We start from the raw sequence: 13,904 nt of genomic DNA on the forward strand, positions 1-13,904 counted from the left end.
GAATTCTTTGGCCTTGTTTAATATATGGTCTGTACTCTGTATTCTGTTATCTGTATTTATAGTCTGTGGTATTATCATGGCTGATAGAACGATGTTTCATGTTATTGTTTATAATTGAATAATAAATAATCATTTCAACTAAATAAATTATTGCTAATAAAAATACGTGGTTAGATAGCTACAAAAAATAGAAAACTGTTTCATACTAATTTAGTGCATTACCAAGATAATTGATGAACGTTATGTGATCTAATCTAATAATAAGGTAGGTGTATTTATTTACAATGTTGCAGATTTATTATTGAAGATAATGTATGGACCTTAATTAATAGTTGTACATAATATGTTGTACTTTATAGTAAATTATATTTGACTTACATCATATCTCTTTTAGTCATAGAATATGGAGGGCCTTACTCAAAATGAGAAGATTATTTGGCACTCTTGGGAATTAAAATCACCCCGAGATGTTGTACGAGAAGCTGCTGCAAAAGGAACACATATAAGCTTAGCTATCAAGTTTTTAATGAAGAAAAATACTTGGAATGAACCAGTTGCCCAAGATTGGTTTATAGCTGAGGTCAGTACTTAAATTTAGAAAAATAAAAAAATAAAAATTTGTTTAGAAAAATAATTATGTGTAACAGAATGATCAGATGTTTATTGTAGACACAATGCCTTTGATACAAAGTATAATTCACTTGCCCCGGTTATGAAAGGTTTATTAGTGTCATTAAATTAAATGAAATGACATTACATGGAGTTATTATATTTCTAATTATAAAGGTGAAAAAAAATTAAAAGTAAAATTGACTTAAATCCTTTTTTAGGTAAAAGCATGGACAGTTCAATTATTAATGAGAAAGCAAATATGAAAGGTTTATTAGTGTCATTAAATTAAATGAAATGACATTACATGGAGTTATTATATTTCTAATTATAAAGGTGAAAAAAAATTAAAAGTAAAATTGACTTAAATCCTTTTTTTAGGTAAAAGCATGGACAGTTCAATTATTAATGAGAAAGCAAATATTCAAAGTTCTTCACATTTTAAATAAAATGAATATTAATCCAGAGGATCATCTCATGACATTGGCACAGACTGCAACACAAATTGAGTATCGGGACTTTTTAGTAGAACATCTTCAAAAGATCACCAAAGATATGCACGCTGAGAATGTTCCAAGATGGGAAGATTTTCATAGACATTGGAATTTATTGAGATTTCTCGAGAAATCATTTGAAGTTGAAGGCACATTCAAACAAAACAAAGTATTTGGCAGTGGTGCTGACAGAGTGTTTGTTAATGAAACTGAAATCAAATCTTTAACAATTGAAAAAATTGAGAAGTATCCAAGTGATTGGAAGAACAAAATAGCTACAGTACTTTTCTTTGAAACATTTGGTATGTTGTATGATATAATTAATTTTAACTTTTGAACTACCATTCTTGCTTTGTTTTTATCCCCTGAACCCCTCTACCAAATTTCTGTAAACTTAGGCAATATGGCACTTTGTATTTTTTGTTGACTGAAAAAATTGAGTAGCATAGCCCATATCGGAACTGTGTTATAATGAAGTCATTGTGTATGCATATTGAAATTTTTTTTTGTTTTAGAGTTTTCCCTTCTTGATTTTTCTTCATCATCTCATGCTTGGAGATATTTAGTTGAGAACAACAAAGCCATGATACTTGTTAGATGGATTAATGTTCAACTCTCTGAAGTTGTAAGAGATATGAATTCGCGGTACATCTTTTTCAACAATGAGACTTTCGTTAAAAAACTCTTGAATGTAGATACAAAAGGCTTTGGCATAGAACTGTTGGAGAAACTAGACAAGACATTTCGTAAATGGTCAATAACAAGTGACATGATCACTTTTGTAACTGAAAGCAATTGCTTTGCATACACCAAAATGTGCATCTACGATACTTTGTCGTCATATGGAATCGTTATAGAGAAGGAACGAAATGACCTCTTCCAAATAGTGGCTAGACTAGCCAGAACTCAAAATCTTAAGATGATTGATGACGTTTTCAGCGAGTCATGTGCGACACTGACAAATCAGGATTTCTATTTAGAATTGGCCAAGTTTTTTGTTAAGAACAAGTTGTATAAGGCACTAACAATTTGCATCGACAGTCAGATGTTAGATATGGACTTGTCCAACGTCGAAGAAGAGGCTAGAGATTGCATTGAACTCTGGCTGCTATTCAAAAGCATCGAGCAGACGTCGGACAGGCAGAGTCACGTGGTTCCTGTCTATAAAACTTGCCAACAGATAGCTAAAAATAATATAGACAGTTACATATTTTTAAACCCACAGTTAACCATTGGAATGATTTTACTAGAAGAATCTGCCAACTTATTTGATATATTTTCAAAAGAAGATTTCTTAGAATTCAAAGACTTTAAACTGCCAAATAAAGGATACAAGCTCAAGTTGCCACACTTGTATAGTGTTTATAAAAAGTATTGCGATTCGAACAATACTTATGAGTGTAGAGATGTCAACGTTTATCAATTGCTATCTGGATACCGGGGCTTGGATATATCTAAAATTTTTGAATTTCAACTAATGAATTTAAATACAAATCATACTATCCACGAAAAGTCTGATAGGCGCAGTTTGGGTAGTCTGTTATCGAGCGAAGTGGATATTAGCGAGCTGCAATCCTTATCACAAAGGTCGATAGATATGCCAGATTTTGCGAACGAGAAACTCATGAAAAAATATGGCTACGAAGCGAAATTGAGTCACGTTTATTATCTAAAGCAATACCGTCCATGCAATGCGAGCCAGGCGTTTGTGGCCCAGCAATACCAGATTTATAATCGGCTACAAGATAAAAGTATCAAGAGTGCATGCTGCGAAGCCCACGCTCTGGCACTCCAGAATTGGTCTGACCCAGCCATGACGGCTTGCGCCATTTCCTTTGTGGCAATGATCGGATGCAACCCCACTAGGTGTAGAGTCCACATTTCCGCTGCAAACATGATCAAAGAATTCCTTATCAGTAATGGCTTGTCCGAAATTGACGCCAATAAGCAAGTCGGTGATTATATGGCAAAGTTGCTTCAAAGTCACGAAGAGACTGCAAGAACGATTCTAACATATTTGGAGGAAATAGCTCTTATGAAAGCGAAGAAATCTAAGGAGAGTGGAAGAATGGACATGTCGATGATTTTATTTGAATCTCAGACGATGGTCAAGTTCGCTATGCTGCACAATTTGCCGTTACCCGAGCTGCTCTTGCGAGAGTTTGTTAAAGAGAATTCCTGGTTCAATTTCTTGTTATTCGGCGATGTTTTTAGGTATCCATTGAATCTAATGATCCAGCTTTCACAGGAATTTGGAAAGAAGTCGTATGCCGAGCATTTGAAACATATAATGTTGCATAAAAGTGTTGAAGATGAAAAGGACCATAAATATCTTCCCAGCAACGGTCAGAGGAGATTGATGAGAATGAATTCTCTTGATATTGTAAGTGTGACGAATATAATAATTAAGTTTGATTTATTACTGGAAACAATCATCCATCTTTACAAAGTATACTTACAATTTTATTTTTTCCAACTGGTTCCATCTCAATCTTTTCCATTTTTTCTCCTAATCTTTTCCACCAACTTCTTTATCTTGACAGCCCACCGTATAAGAGGGCTGCCTCTCTTTCTTTTTCCTGCCATTGTTTCTGCGAGTGATATGGCCCGCCCTTTTCCACTTAAGCTTTTGCTTTGCTTGATGTACAGGCAAAATCAACAGTTATGTGCCTCCCAATATACAGCCGAATTATGTATTGTTTGTTCGTAAATGTTAGAACCTTTTTGTAAATATTATGCATTCCATCTTTGGCTATATCTTTAGTATAATTGTTTTTTGTTATATTTAATTTATGTTAGCTGTAGGATTACGAAATAAATAAATGTCTAGTTTTCTCATTATCTGATAAATTAAAAAAAAATTCGTTTTAAATATTACGTAAAATCAGCTAACAGCTAACTGCTTAGTAGTATATTTTTTTTAAATTCAAATTTATTTATTTATTCCAGTAATTTTTTATATTTAATATGTTTTCATACGATTTATTTTTGATTATTAAGGTTTACATTGTGTGTAAATTTGCTGTAAGGGTGGAATTATGATTACGGATAACATTTTAGAGTCCCACTCAAAGTATGACTTTCGAGTTCTCACCTAACTTTGTCATGGGTCGAGAGCTCTGGGAGGTGGCTGCGGCCTGTCACGGCCCCGAGGATCCTCCAGCGGCCTTACTAAAAGCTGCCGAAATTTATAGGGAACCTTTGTTGGTACTTATTGCTAGCTGCTATGAGGTAATATATGAAATTATTATGCTTATTAATTGTTTAGATTAAATACTCACAATAATATTTTTCAACAAGACGCGTGCGTCTTTAGCTCCTTAATGGCAGAGCTTTTCAGGATTTAAAACCCGAATAAACATAAAAACTAAGCTATTTCTTAATATCCCCGGTATATTCGCAGCCAAACGCAGTAGACGTGCTATGGGCACATTGGATACTTGCGTCAATACAGCGAAGCGATAACCTAGACATACAAAATGAGGTCGCTGGCAAACCTCCATCTGAACTTTTCTTAAGATTGGCCTCGGTTTGCCTCATCGAAGGATATATCACGACGTTGTATGAGTCTACCCTCATTTTTATGCCGGTAGGTATATATAAAAAATTTATATACATGCCTACTTTAAATTTATATTTTTTGTATAGAATTACAATATGAACTAAAAATGTATGTTGCTGTTGCGATATATTTCAGGAAAATAAAATTAGGTAAACGAATATTACTAACATGGCACACATAATAATTTCCGTAGAATAAAGACAGACTCGTGTCTTTTTATAATAAAATGTTTATCAAAAATTTTGATAGTAATAAAAGTACATCAAAGAAGTCAAAAATGATAAAGCATTAAAATATTGCCTTACGAGTTTGTGCCGGAGCAAGCGATATATACAATTATATAAAAACGTTATTAGTATATATTTTCTTTCTTTCAGGTTATTTAAAATGCCTTAAAACCCTTTAAAAACGTATACATTGTTATTTTTAGGACAATCCCTTAGCACTGTTGACACAGTTTCTATATCGCAGCATTAAACTTCTAAACTTTGACAAGGAAACCGAGAGCTGCCTCAATAGATTCCTTCAGCAGTGCCAAAGAAAGTACAGTTCCGACAACAATGGGTCTCCATGGGACTTGTCGACAAATTCCTTGCAGAATGTTGCCGTTGAAATTATAAAAACTGCTCTAAATCATAGCTTTGATAGTGCTTATCATCAAAAAGAGTTTTTGAAATGTTTGGCTGTGGCTGACTTTGGAAAGTCTTTTGTTGGTAAGTACTTGCGAACAGGTTGTAAATATAAATTTAGAATTAATTTAACTTCTTTTCTGACATTCATAAGTGTACTTGTTAACCTATATAATATAAAGTAATGTTGACTTTAACTTTTGATAAAGTATAGATTATGGACTTCAAATTCAGAGAAACGGAAATTATGTTTTGTTTAAAAAAACGAAGGAAAAATAATATATTTGTATTTTAGGAAGTTGTCCCAATTTTGCTACAATGTTTGAGATCATGAAAATGTCAATGGAAACTTCGTACATCATCAATATCTCGAAATTACTCGAAGATAACTCACATTTATACATAATGGAGTGCCTCGATATGTACAAAGACAAATCTAATTACGACGTGGCCTTTAAAATTGCGAAACTGGCCGGTCTACCCATAGACGATATATTAGTCACAGAATGGCGTCGTAAAAGCGAAGATTTCTTAAAAGACTTGGAAAGAGAAAATCCCCTATGCGACGAAGACATTGTGAAATTTATCGCCGAATGTAGTGGGGTTTTTAAAAAGACGGGTGTGACCTGCAAACAGTCAACAAAATTCCTGCAAGATCTCATTCAGAATATTTCCCAAGTGGACCAGATATTCTACGCGAACAGAATCATCATGAGCTGGTTTGATGAGAATCACGAGTATGGGGAAAGACGAGAGCTTATAGAACATAAAATGTGGGAAGCGTTCTTCCTATCCGAAAACCAAGATCAGATATTCCTGGATAACTATGAGAGCACCGTCCACTTTGCTCTCAACTTACAGAGAAATGCGAACGAATCCCACAAGTTCGGAGTGGCAAATTCAGATCGGCCATTCTCTATGACGCTGCACGAGATCGAAGTGGAATCTGATGTTGGAAATATTGAAAAAGTAGTGGTTTTGGGGGATAAGGAAATTGAAATTTGGCGGAAGACGATAAACAAATTGCTGGAAATGAAACTGATCGTGGATGCATTTCGTTTGTCGAAGCTATTTAAAGTCTCCGATGAGTTTTTGTCCAGATCTGTGTGCCCGGTGCAAATTATGAGGACATGTCTGAAGTTAGCTGAAGGAAGTTGTTCCCCATATGATTTGCCACAAGAACTTCGTTTGATTATATCTTCGCCCACTTTGCAAAACAAATTGTCAGGTAAGCTCTAGATTTTGTATAAAAATATGTCGGAGAAATATCGTCACTCCGTCGATATTGACCATTAGCGGGTTTAGTGGACGTTGGGTAAAGTCGTACAATATTATCCTACGAATAACACTTTTGCTTAAATTAATCTTGCACTTTTAATCACAATCTAGACTCGACTCGGTCCAACCTCTCAACACCACAATGCCCCACTGGATACTCAATCAGTACGGTCCTTCGTTCCCAGAAACCACCGGCGCTTCGGCCCCACTCGACACATTTGCTCTGTTCTGATTGGTCGTAACAATATTCTTACTTAAGTAATGATTCCAAACGGTGAAATAATGTAAATAATAATAAAACAAATATAAATTATTATTTTTAAAGCAATAGAGGGATGATTAGCCAAAGCAACAATAAAGATCAACTGTCAACAATTAAAATATATTCTCAATAAGCTTGAAAATATATTCCAAATATATTCCATTTTATTGATAGCCAGTTTACCAGACTTAAATGTTCTGTTCTTGATTTGTTTGGTTGGTTTGTCATTACGATGACTAGAGTATGATAGTGATGTAGAAAAGTCACTGTTGCAAATGATGTGTTTAGTTTCAGAAACGTCAGAAATGAGTTTTGAAGAGCTGGTTGTAATACAAGAGAGACATGATGAAGGCAGCCTACCACACCTCGCGGTGAGAGAGGAGGCGGATAGGCTGTCGGCCCTTGACGCTCTAGCTGTAAAGTGTGGCCTTACAGTAGTGAAACAAGTATGTGTACATAAGAATAATATATTTTTTATGAATAATGAATCACTGAAAAAAATCACTTAAAGTTTTAAAATAAAGTTTAAAAACAACATTGTGTTTAAGATAGTACTTGTTTCAATGATAAGGGCAAAACTAAATGAAATACTGCTTTGATGAAGCTCTTCATCTACCGCATTTACCATGGAGAATGTTCAGGGGAGTTGTTTGGATTAATACCTGCAGCTTAGTTTTATCTTTAAACGTCCAGGTGATGCAGGTGGAATTTCGTATTCCTCGACGTTTCATCAACAAGTGTTTTTAGCCATTTTTTGTCGCACACCACACTCCTCACCCCTAAGATTATGTTTACACTCCCAAATGTCAGAAGCGTTTTGACATATGGGAGGCATATAGTATTGTCTTTTATTAACATAACTTTTACACATTTTAAGAAAAACACTTTTTTACGGATTATAGTTATGTATTATTGTATTTAAACTTATAATTATTTAGACATAATTTTAAATTTAAACCGACGTTTCGCGTGCTTTACAGCGTGCGTGGTCACGGTGACTGAAGACAAAGGTGTTAAATGTCAAAAAGTATTACAGCTGTAGAAAAAGTAACACCCCATATACAAACTGGATTGCGAATGTGGCCTGTCTTACATAGGGCAAACTAAACGCAATATGTCCAGCAGACTCAAGGAACACATCGCGGACATAAGACATAGACGACACACAAAATCAGCAGTCTGTGAACACACACTAGATAGGCCTAATCACTACATACGCTTTGACCAACCGAAAGTACTTGCGAAAGAAAAAAGATTCTTCCCAAGATTGGTACGCGAAGCCATTGAAATCAAAAAACACGCCAATTTCAATAGAGAGGACGGCCTAAAATTATCAAACACCTGGGATCCAATAATATCCAAATTAAAATCTCAAAATAAACAATCCGCGAAAATGGAGGACACCGTGAGCAATTTCTGCAAAAACCCTACATCTTTTAGTCGATACCAACTCCAGGGAAATAAATACAGATAACACAACATTTTCTGCAGCTGTAATACTTTTTGACATTTAACACCTTTGTCTTCAGTCACCGTGACCACGCACGCTGTAGAGCACGCGAAACGTCGGTTTAAATTTAAAATTATGTCTATATAATTATAAGTTTAAATACAATAATACATAACTATAATCCGTAAAAAAGTGTTTTTCTTTATATGGGAGGCATACTTATACGTGTTTTAGAGGTTTGAAAATGATTGTAACGTTTTCAGATTGCGAATTACTTTCGAATAGGTCTGCAAATCGGTTGGGATTACTTGTCAGTCCTGAAATGTCAGAGCAGAGCCCTCGACTTCATCAGTTTAGTGAGTGGAAAGTCCCGGATGACTTTGGCCAATCTCGTGTTCCGTACTTTTAATGTACCCACTAAACAGGTAGGATTTTCTCTTTTCTCTGGTCTAGTTCTAAAATATATACATAAATTATTTATTATTATTTTATTATTAGTGCTATTTAACATTAGTTCAATTATACACACACATAAACACACAACAACAATATTCTGTTGTTGTTGTTGTATGTTGCCTTCTAATTATAATTAGAAGCGCAAATAGCAATCATCGCACACTTAAAGCCAAAATGAGTCCTTTAGTTTTTCCCACATTCATAAATTGTAGTATCACATCAATATAAGAATCTAGCGTCGCAACTCTAACCTACTAATTAGGGGTAGTACCCCTAATTTGTCGCAACCCAACAAACTAGGGATAGTACCCTAATTTTATGTTATAAGCTCATGTTCTAAACGATTGAAGCCATTTATTCGAACTTACTCTCGTGTCTTTTTTAGTCTACAATTAATAATTCCAGATAGCAGAATATCTTTGCAAAGAAATGGTTTCCGCCGTGATATCCCCTCACCTCGTAAAAACGTCAAGTTTCCGTCAAAAGGAACACTTTCAATACACGCTCTGGGGTTACATCCTCGACTCAGACATGGAGATGTTCCTGAACATGCGCCCGGACGCCTGCAGCCAAATCGGAAGGCTGATATTGGACCACTTGATAGCGTTCCAGAAGATTTACAAAGCCAGCAATTCCATAAAGATCCCGGAGAACGTTCTGGACGACAGCTGTTTCGATGTCGAGACGTTGATCGACGAAGAGTACCAGAATTTGGATGGAGACGAAATCGAGTCGATATTGACGGAGGAAGGCACTCTGATGTCCGCGGAGACGGAATCCATGTTCTCCGTGTCCACTGTGTATACGAATAAAATGACGAAGGAGACGCGGAGGAATTTGTTTGACGTCATCACCAAGGGTAATCTCCATATACGGTATGAGGTCAAATCCAGCATACGAAAGATAACCAAAGGAGCGAAGTTATCGACGAAGCAGGTTAGTAATGGTTCGCTTGAAACTTCTTTTAGTTTTTGTATTAGGAAAAATTCATGATTTGACTCCGCTTGCTCTAATGACCTAAACTACAACTAGAACTACTTCGCGTGAGTGAACAAAAATGAAGTAAACGCCAAATTGTTTGGCTCCATAATACTCGCCATTATTTAATAAAACCAAAGTTAAGCAATAGATATATACAACTACATCCACTGATCATATACTGGTACAGGATCATCTATTGGGGCTTTTACCTTAGTTAAAATTTTATAAAGTAGTTTTACTCCTGACATATGTACTTTGTACGCACGCACTATTATTTTGTATTAGTATCGAAGACATTGTATTGTGTTTATAGGAATTGAAATTATAGTCAAAGATCATGATTATCACATATTTATTGTTTTCAATTCAATCATCACATACTAAGATAAAATCAATTTGAGTGATTTTGATTAGTGCTTCCAATCGTTTTATATTTTGTTAAACTAAGGCTTTACTATTAAAAAATATATCAATCTAATTGCCATCTTTTTAATAAGTACTCTTTTGTCTTTTTCTTACAAATTGTGTTTTAGTAATGAAAAGAGACAGTCGAAACCCTAAAGTCATAAAAAATAATGCAAGTGCATCGCCGACTTCGCTTCCTTCGTTTTATAAGTGTGGAATCTAAAACGTCTGGGTTCCGTTGCGAAAGCTTGGCTAGACGCAGGCATTCTTCAGCATTTATAGTAATAAGCATAGAGCATAAAATCCTCTATAATTTACTGCACCCCAATGGCACTTTCTCTTTTCACCACATTCTAAACACAATTTGAGAGAAAGAGCCGAAGGAGTGATAAGTTGAGAGTGCAATAGACCATTATTAACCGACATAGGTGAACACAATATCAATAGAGCTGCTGGTAGTGGCTCACGAGTGTTTCTCGTGCGCGTGCGACACAGAGGGCGTGGCTGTCGTGCTCCGATCCGCGCAGGCGTTGTCCGCACGTCTGCTGGCGGCGAGATCTTGGAGACTAATGGGGCGATTGTTGACGGGACTGGGCCGGTACACTGAGTGTGCTTATATACTGCAGGTATTTATCTATACTAATATTATAAAGAGGAAAGGTTTGATTTTTTGTTTGTTTGTTTGTATGAATTGAATAGGCTCCGAAACTACTTGGCAGATTTGAAAAATTCTTTCACTGTTGGAAAGCTACATCATTCCTGAGTGACATAGGCTATATTTCATTTTCAAAAAAATAGGCATCCTTACTAAAATTACGATAACATTAACATTTGTTTATTATTTGATACAATTCTAACAGATGGCGCTGAGTTAAAGGTAGTAGTTTGGCAAGACGACGTTTGCCAGGTCAGCTAGTATCATTATATAAAGGACGGGAAAATGTGTCCAGGGAACCAGTTTTTCCAGGGAACAATAGGTATTGGCGTACTAGAAGTATGGGCTGTTTCAGTTTCTAAATCGATTATCGGTTTGATGCGGTTCTAATCGTTAATCTTTTCTAATAAGCAGCCTTTACCTTACACATGCCGTCGATTTTGTAAAATTAAAAGTAATGATTACTAACTATATTCTTGTACTTGAATGAAACCTTTTCTAGGCTCTCCGCGAAAACCACCAATTCGAATACTTACTTGGCCAATTCGATTACATGCTCGGTCAGAAGCAGGACAAAATCGCGGAATTCAAGCACGGCCTCCTAGACTTCCTAAAGACCCATTGCCCCGGTGACACCGACACATACATCATGGTGGCCCTGCATTTCAATATGTTCGCCGAGGCGGCAAACGTCAAACGGAAACAGGCGTTGGATCTGATCGACGATTTGGAGAAAATGGCGACCGACGGGGTTAAGGGGAGGAGGCCGACCTGGCCCCAGATCCACGATAACGTGCCGACGCGGAGTTTGCTCGATACGGCTCTGAACCACTGCACGGATTCGGCTGAATTGTACCTGCAAGGCGGGTGCACGGGCAGCGCGGGCGAAATGGCGGCTTTGGCCCAACGGGTGGCTTTGCAGGTGTCTTTGTTGAACGCGTCTCCGACTCGGCTCATTCTGAAGAGGAGTACGGAACAGATGTATGCACTCGTCAGCGAATATTTGAGGTGAGATCTCAAATGTATATCTGTTCTCAAATAACCCTTTAGTTTTATTTATGTACATACATATCATGAACAAAACATTTAGGCAATATACAAAGCCAAAACATATTACGTAGATAAACAATATATATGAAACGGAAAACATAAGTTAAACATTAATGCTTGCTATTTCAAATGCTAAAAAAGAAGATGAGATCATCCCGCAGTTGTTCCAGAAGTTATCTTTGAAACATTGGCTATATTTACTCTGCTTATCGAAGAAATCACACCACATTTTAGTATATAAGTACTTTGCCCCTAAAAATTGGTTTCCTTTTAGCTTCATGGAAGGCCTAGTGCTGTTGGGCAGTGGGGGCGAAACCTGGAGAGAGTTGGCTTATCGCAGGGTCTTGATCAATGACCAAGCCTATCTTAAGGACATGGCTTTGTACCGACCGGATATTGCGTATGATTTTCTTAATAGGTAAGTTATATCGCCGACTACTGTTTTTCTAACTCCCGGAAATTAAAACGAAAAATAATCTAACTTCGAAGATAACTCTGAGGTTATTTACCTAATAAGCTATATTATCCTCTCGAGCGTAAATCCCATATCTCATAAGACTACGAAACCGATTTGAATGAAATTTTCCCCTTCCGTAAGTTAGATATCAATAAAGTCAATGTCAAAGTCAACATCGAATTACACGTGCGTGGAAGCCTAAGTACTCAAAATATATAATAAATACAGATTTACTTATTCTTACTCTCCTATTCGAAGTTAGTTAAAAAGAAATTATTTCCTCTTTTGAAGTCCGTAATATTTTTTTGTGTGAGCAACTCCAGTCTATCATTGTCCATAGAATTAAAAAACTGTCGTTTTTACGACATGCCTGTACACGATAAACACTTCAAACAATCAACTACAATTTGTAGTATTAAATATTACTCCAATATTATATATTTGTACCAAGTCTAGATTTTTTTAAGGTACAAAACTGAAACGAAGAAAACGGCCGCCTCCCAATCAGCGATGACGGAGCTCCAAAGTTTGTTGAGATGACATTTACAAAAATATAAACAGAAAAATGGATGAAAATTTTTAATTTAAAAATATAATTAAAAATAGGGATTCTCAAACACTTATATTATCTTACAAATATAAATAAATGCTTTAGAGTTAAATTTAAGTGAACAAAAGAAAACTTATATTTTCAATATGTCTATTGTCTATCGCTAATAATTATTGTTAATGTCAACTTGACACCCTACAGATTCCCATAGAACGATTTCCCGCTACAATAATATTGATAGAGATAGTAATTATTGTGCTAAGAACTGTGATATGATTGAATCGACTGAAAAATAGTTTTATATTAATATCCTTTTGTAATATTAGTTATAATGTACGCTTCGCTTGTGAAAAAGTTAAAAGTTATTAATCATTAAGCCAAATTTAGCTTTGTTCTTGTTAATTACTTGTTAGTTACCCTACTCAGAGACGTTTATGAAATTGTAAACGAATTGTTTATTCCTACTAAGCAGATTTGTGTGTCCAAAATAAATAAAAATAAATAATATATTTATTTAAAAAATCCTTTAATATTTAGCTAATTTTAGGAACAGTGGATAGTCTTTTTGGCTTCCAATTAGATTCATAAAATTAATTTTTTTATTAAAGTGCTTGAATACACGTTAATCATTAATAGGCGTATCTGAGAACATATGTTCTTATATATTCATTTATATTTAACCGCATCCATGGCTCATTCATTAATTCTCTGACATATGTTTGCACGAAGAAACGAAACATAAAAATGCGTCTGCACCATGTTTTCAAATATTGGAAAGTTTTTTATAATCTGTAACAATGTATTCTATTATAGTGTTTAAGGGTTGTGTAAGAATTTGTTAGCAAGTTATTAAATGAAAAGTATATTTTAAAGTGTTTGATTTTACTATTTAATTTCCAATCTCAGTCATGATTTCAATACATTATCATATTCATGAACGATAACAGCAATGGCGTTTTGTCTATGTGAGGAAATTAACAATACTTTTTCTAGATACCACAGTATGTGGAATCTGGAGTCCGTCAACAATCAAAACCAGAACTCGTCCTATTTACCAACCAGACTG

General features: G+C 35.3%; 1 protein-coding gene across 1 annotated transcript; it reads left to right on the forward strand.

Moving 5' to 3' along the window:
- The first annotated feature begins 86 nt into the window (after window positions 1-86).
- On the forward strand, window positions 87-13,710 carry LOC110991566 (spatacsin). Its single transcript, XM_022256946.2, has 15 exons — window positions 87-265; window positions 395-580; window positions 991-1,405; window positions 1,619-3,486; window positions 4,164-4,334; window positions 4,507-4,692; window positions 5,096-5,378; window positions 5,590-6,522; window positions 7,123-7,280; window positions 8,548-8,709; window positions 9,146-9,676; window positions 10,555-10,752; window positions 11,284-11,789; window positions 12,106-12,249; window positions 12,756-13,710. The coding sequence occupies exons 2-15, from the start codon at window positions 404-406 to the stop codon at window positions 12,826-12,828; spliced, it is 5,805 nt and encodes a 1,934-aa protein (XP_022112638.2). The 5' UTR covers window positions 87-265; window positions 395-403; the 3' UTR covers window positions 12,829-13,710.
- Window positions 13,711-13,904: the final 194 nt, after the last annotated feature.

This window comes from Pieris rapae, chromosome 11 (genome assembly GCF_905147795.1).
Source record: "Pieris rapae chromosome 11, ilPieRapa1.1, whole genome shotgun sequence".
Lineage (NCBI taxonomy): Eukaryota > Metazoa > Arthropoda > Insecta > Lepidoptera > Pieridae > Pieris > Pieris rapae.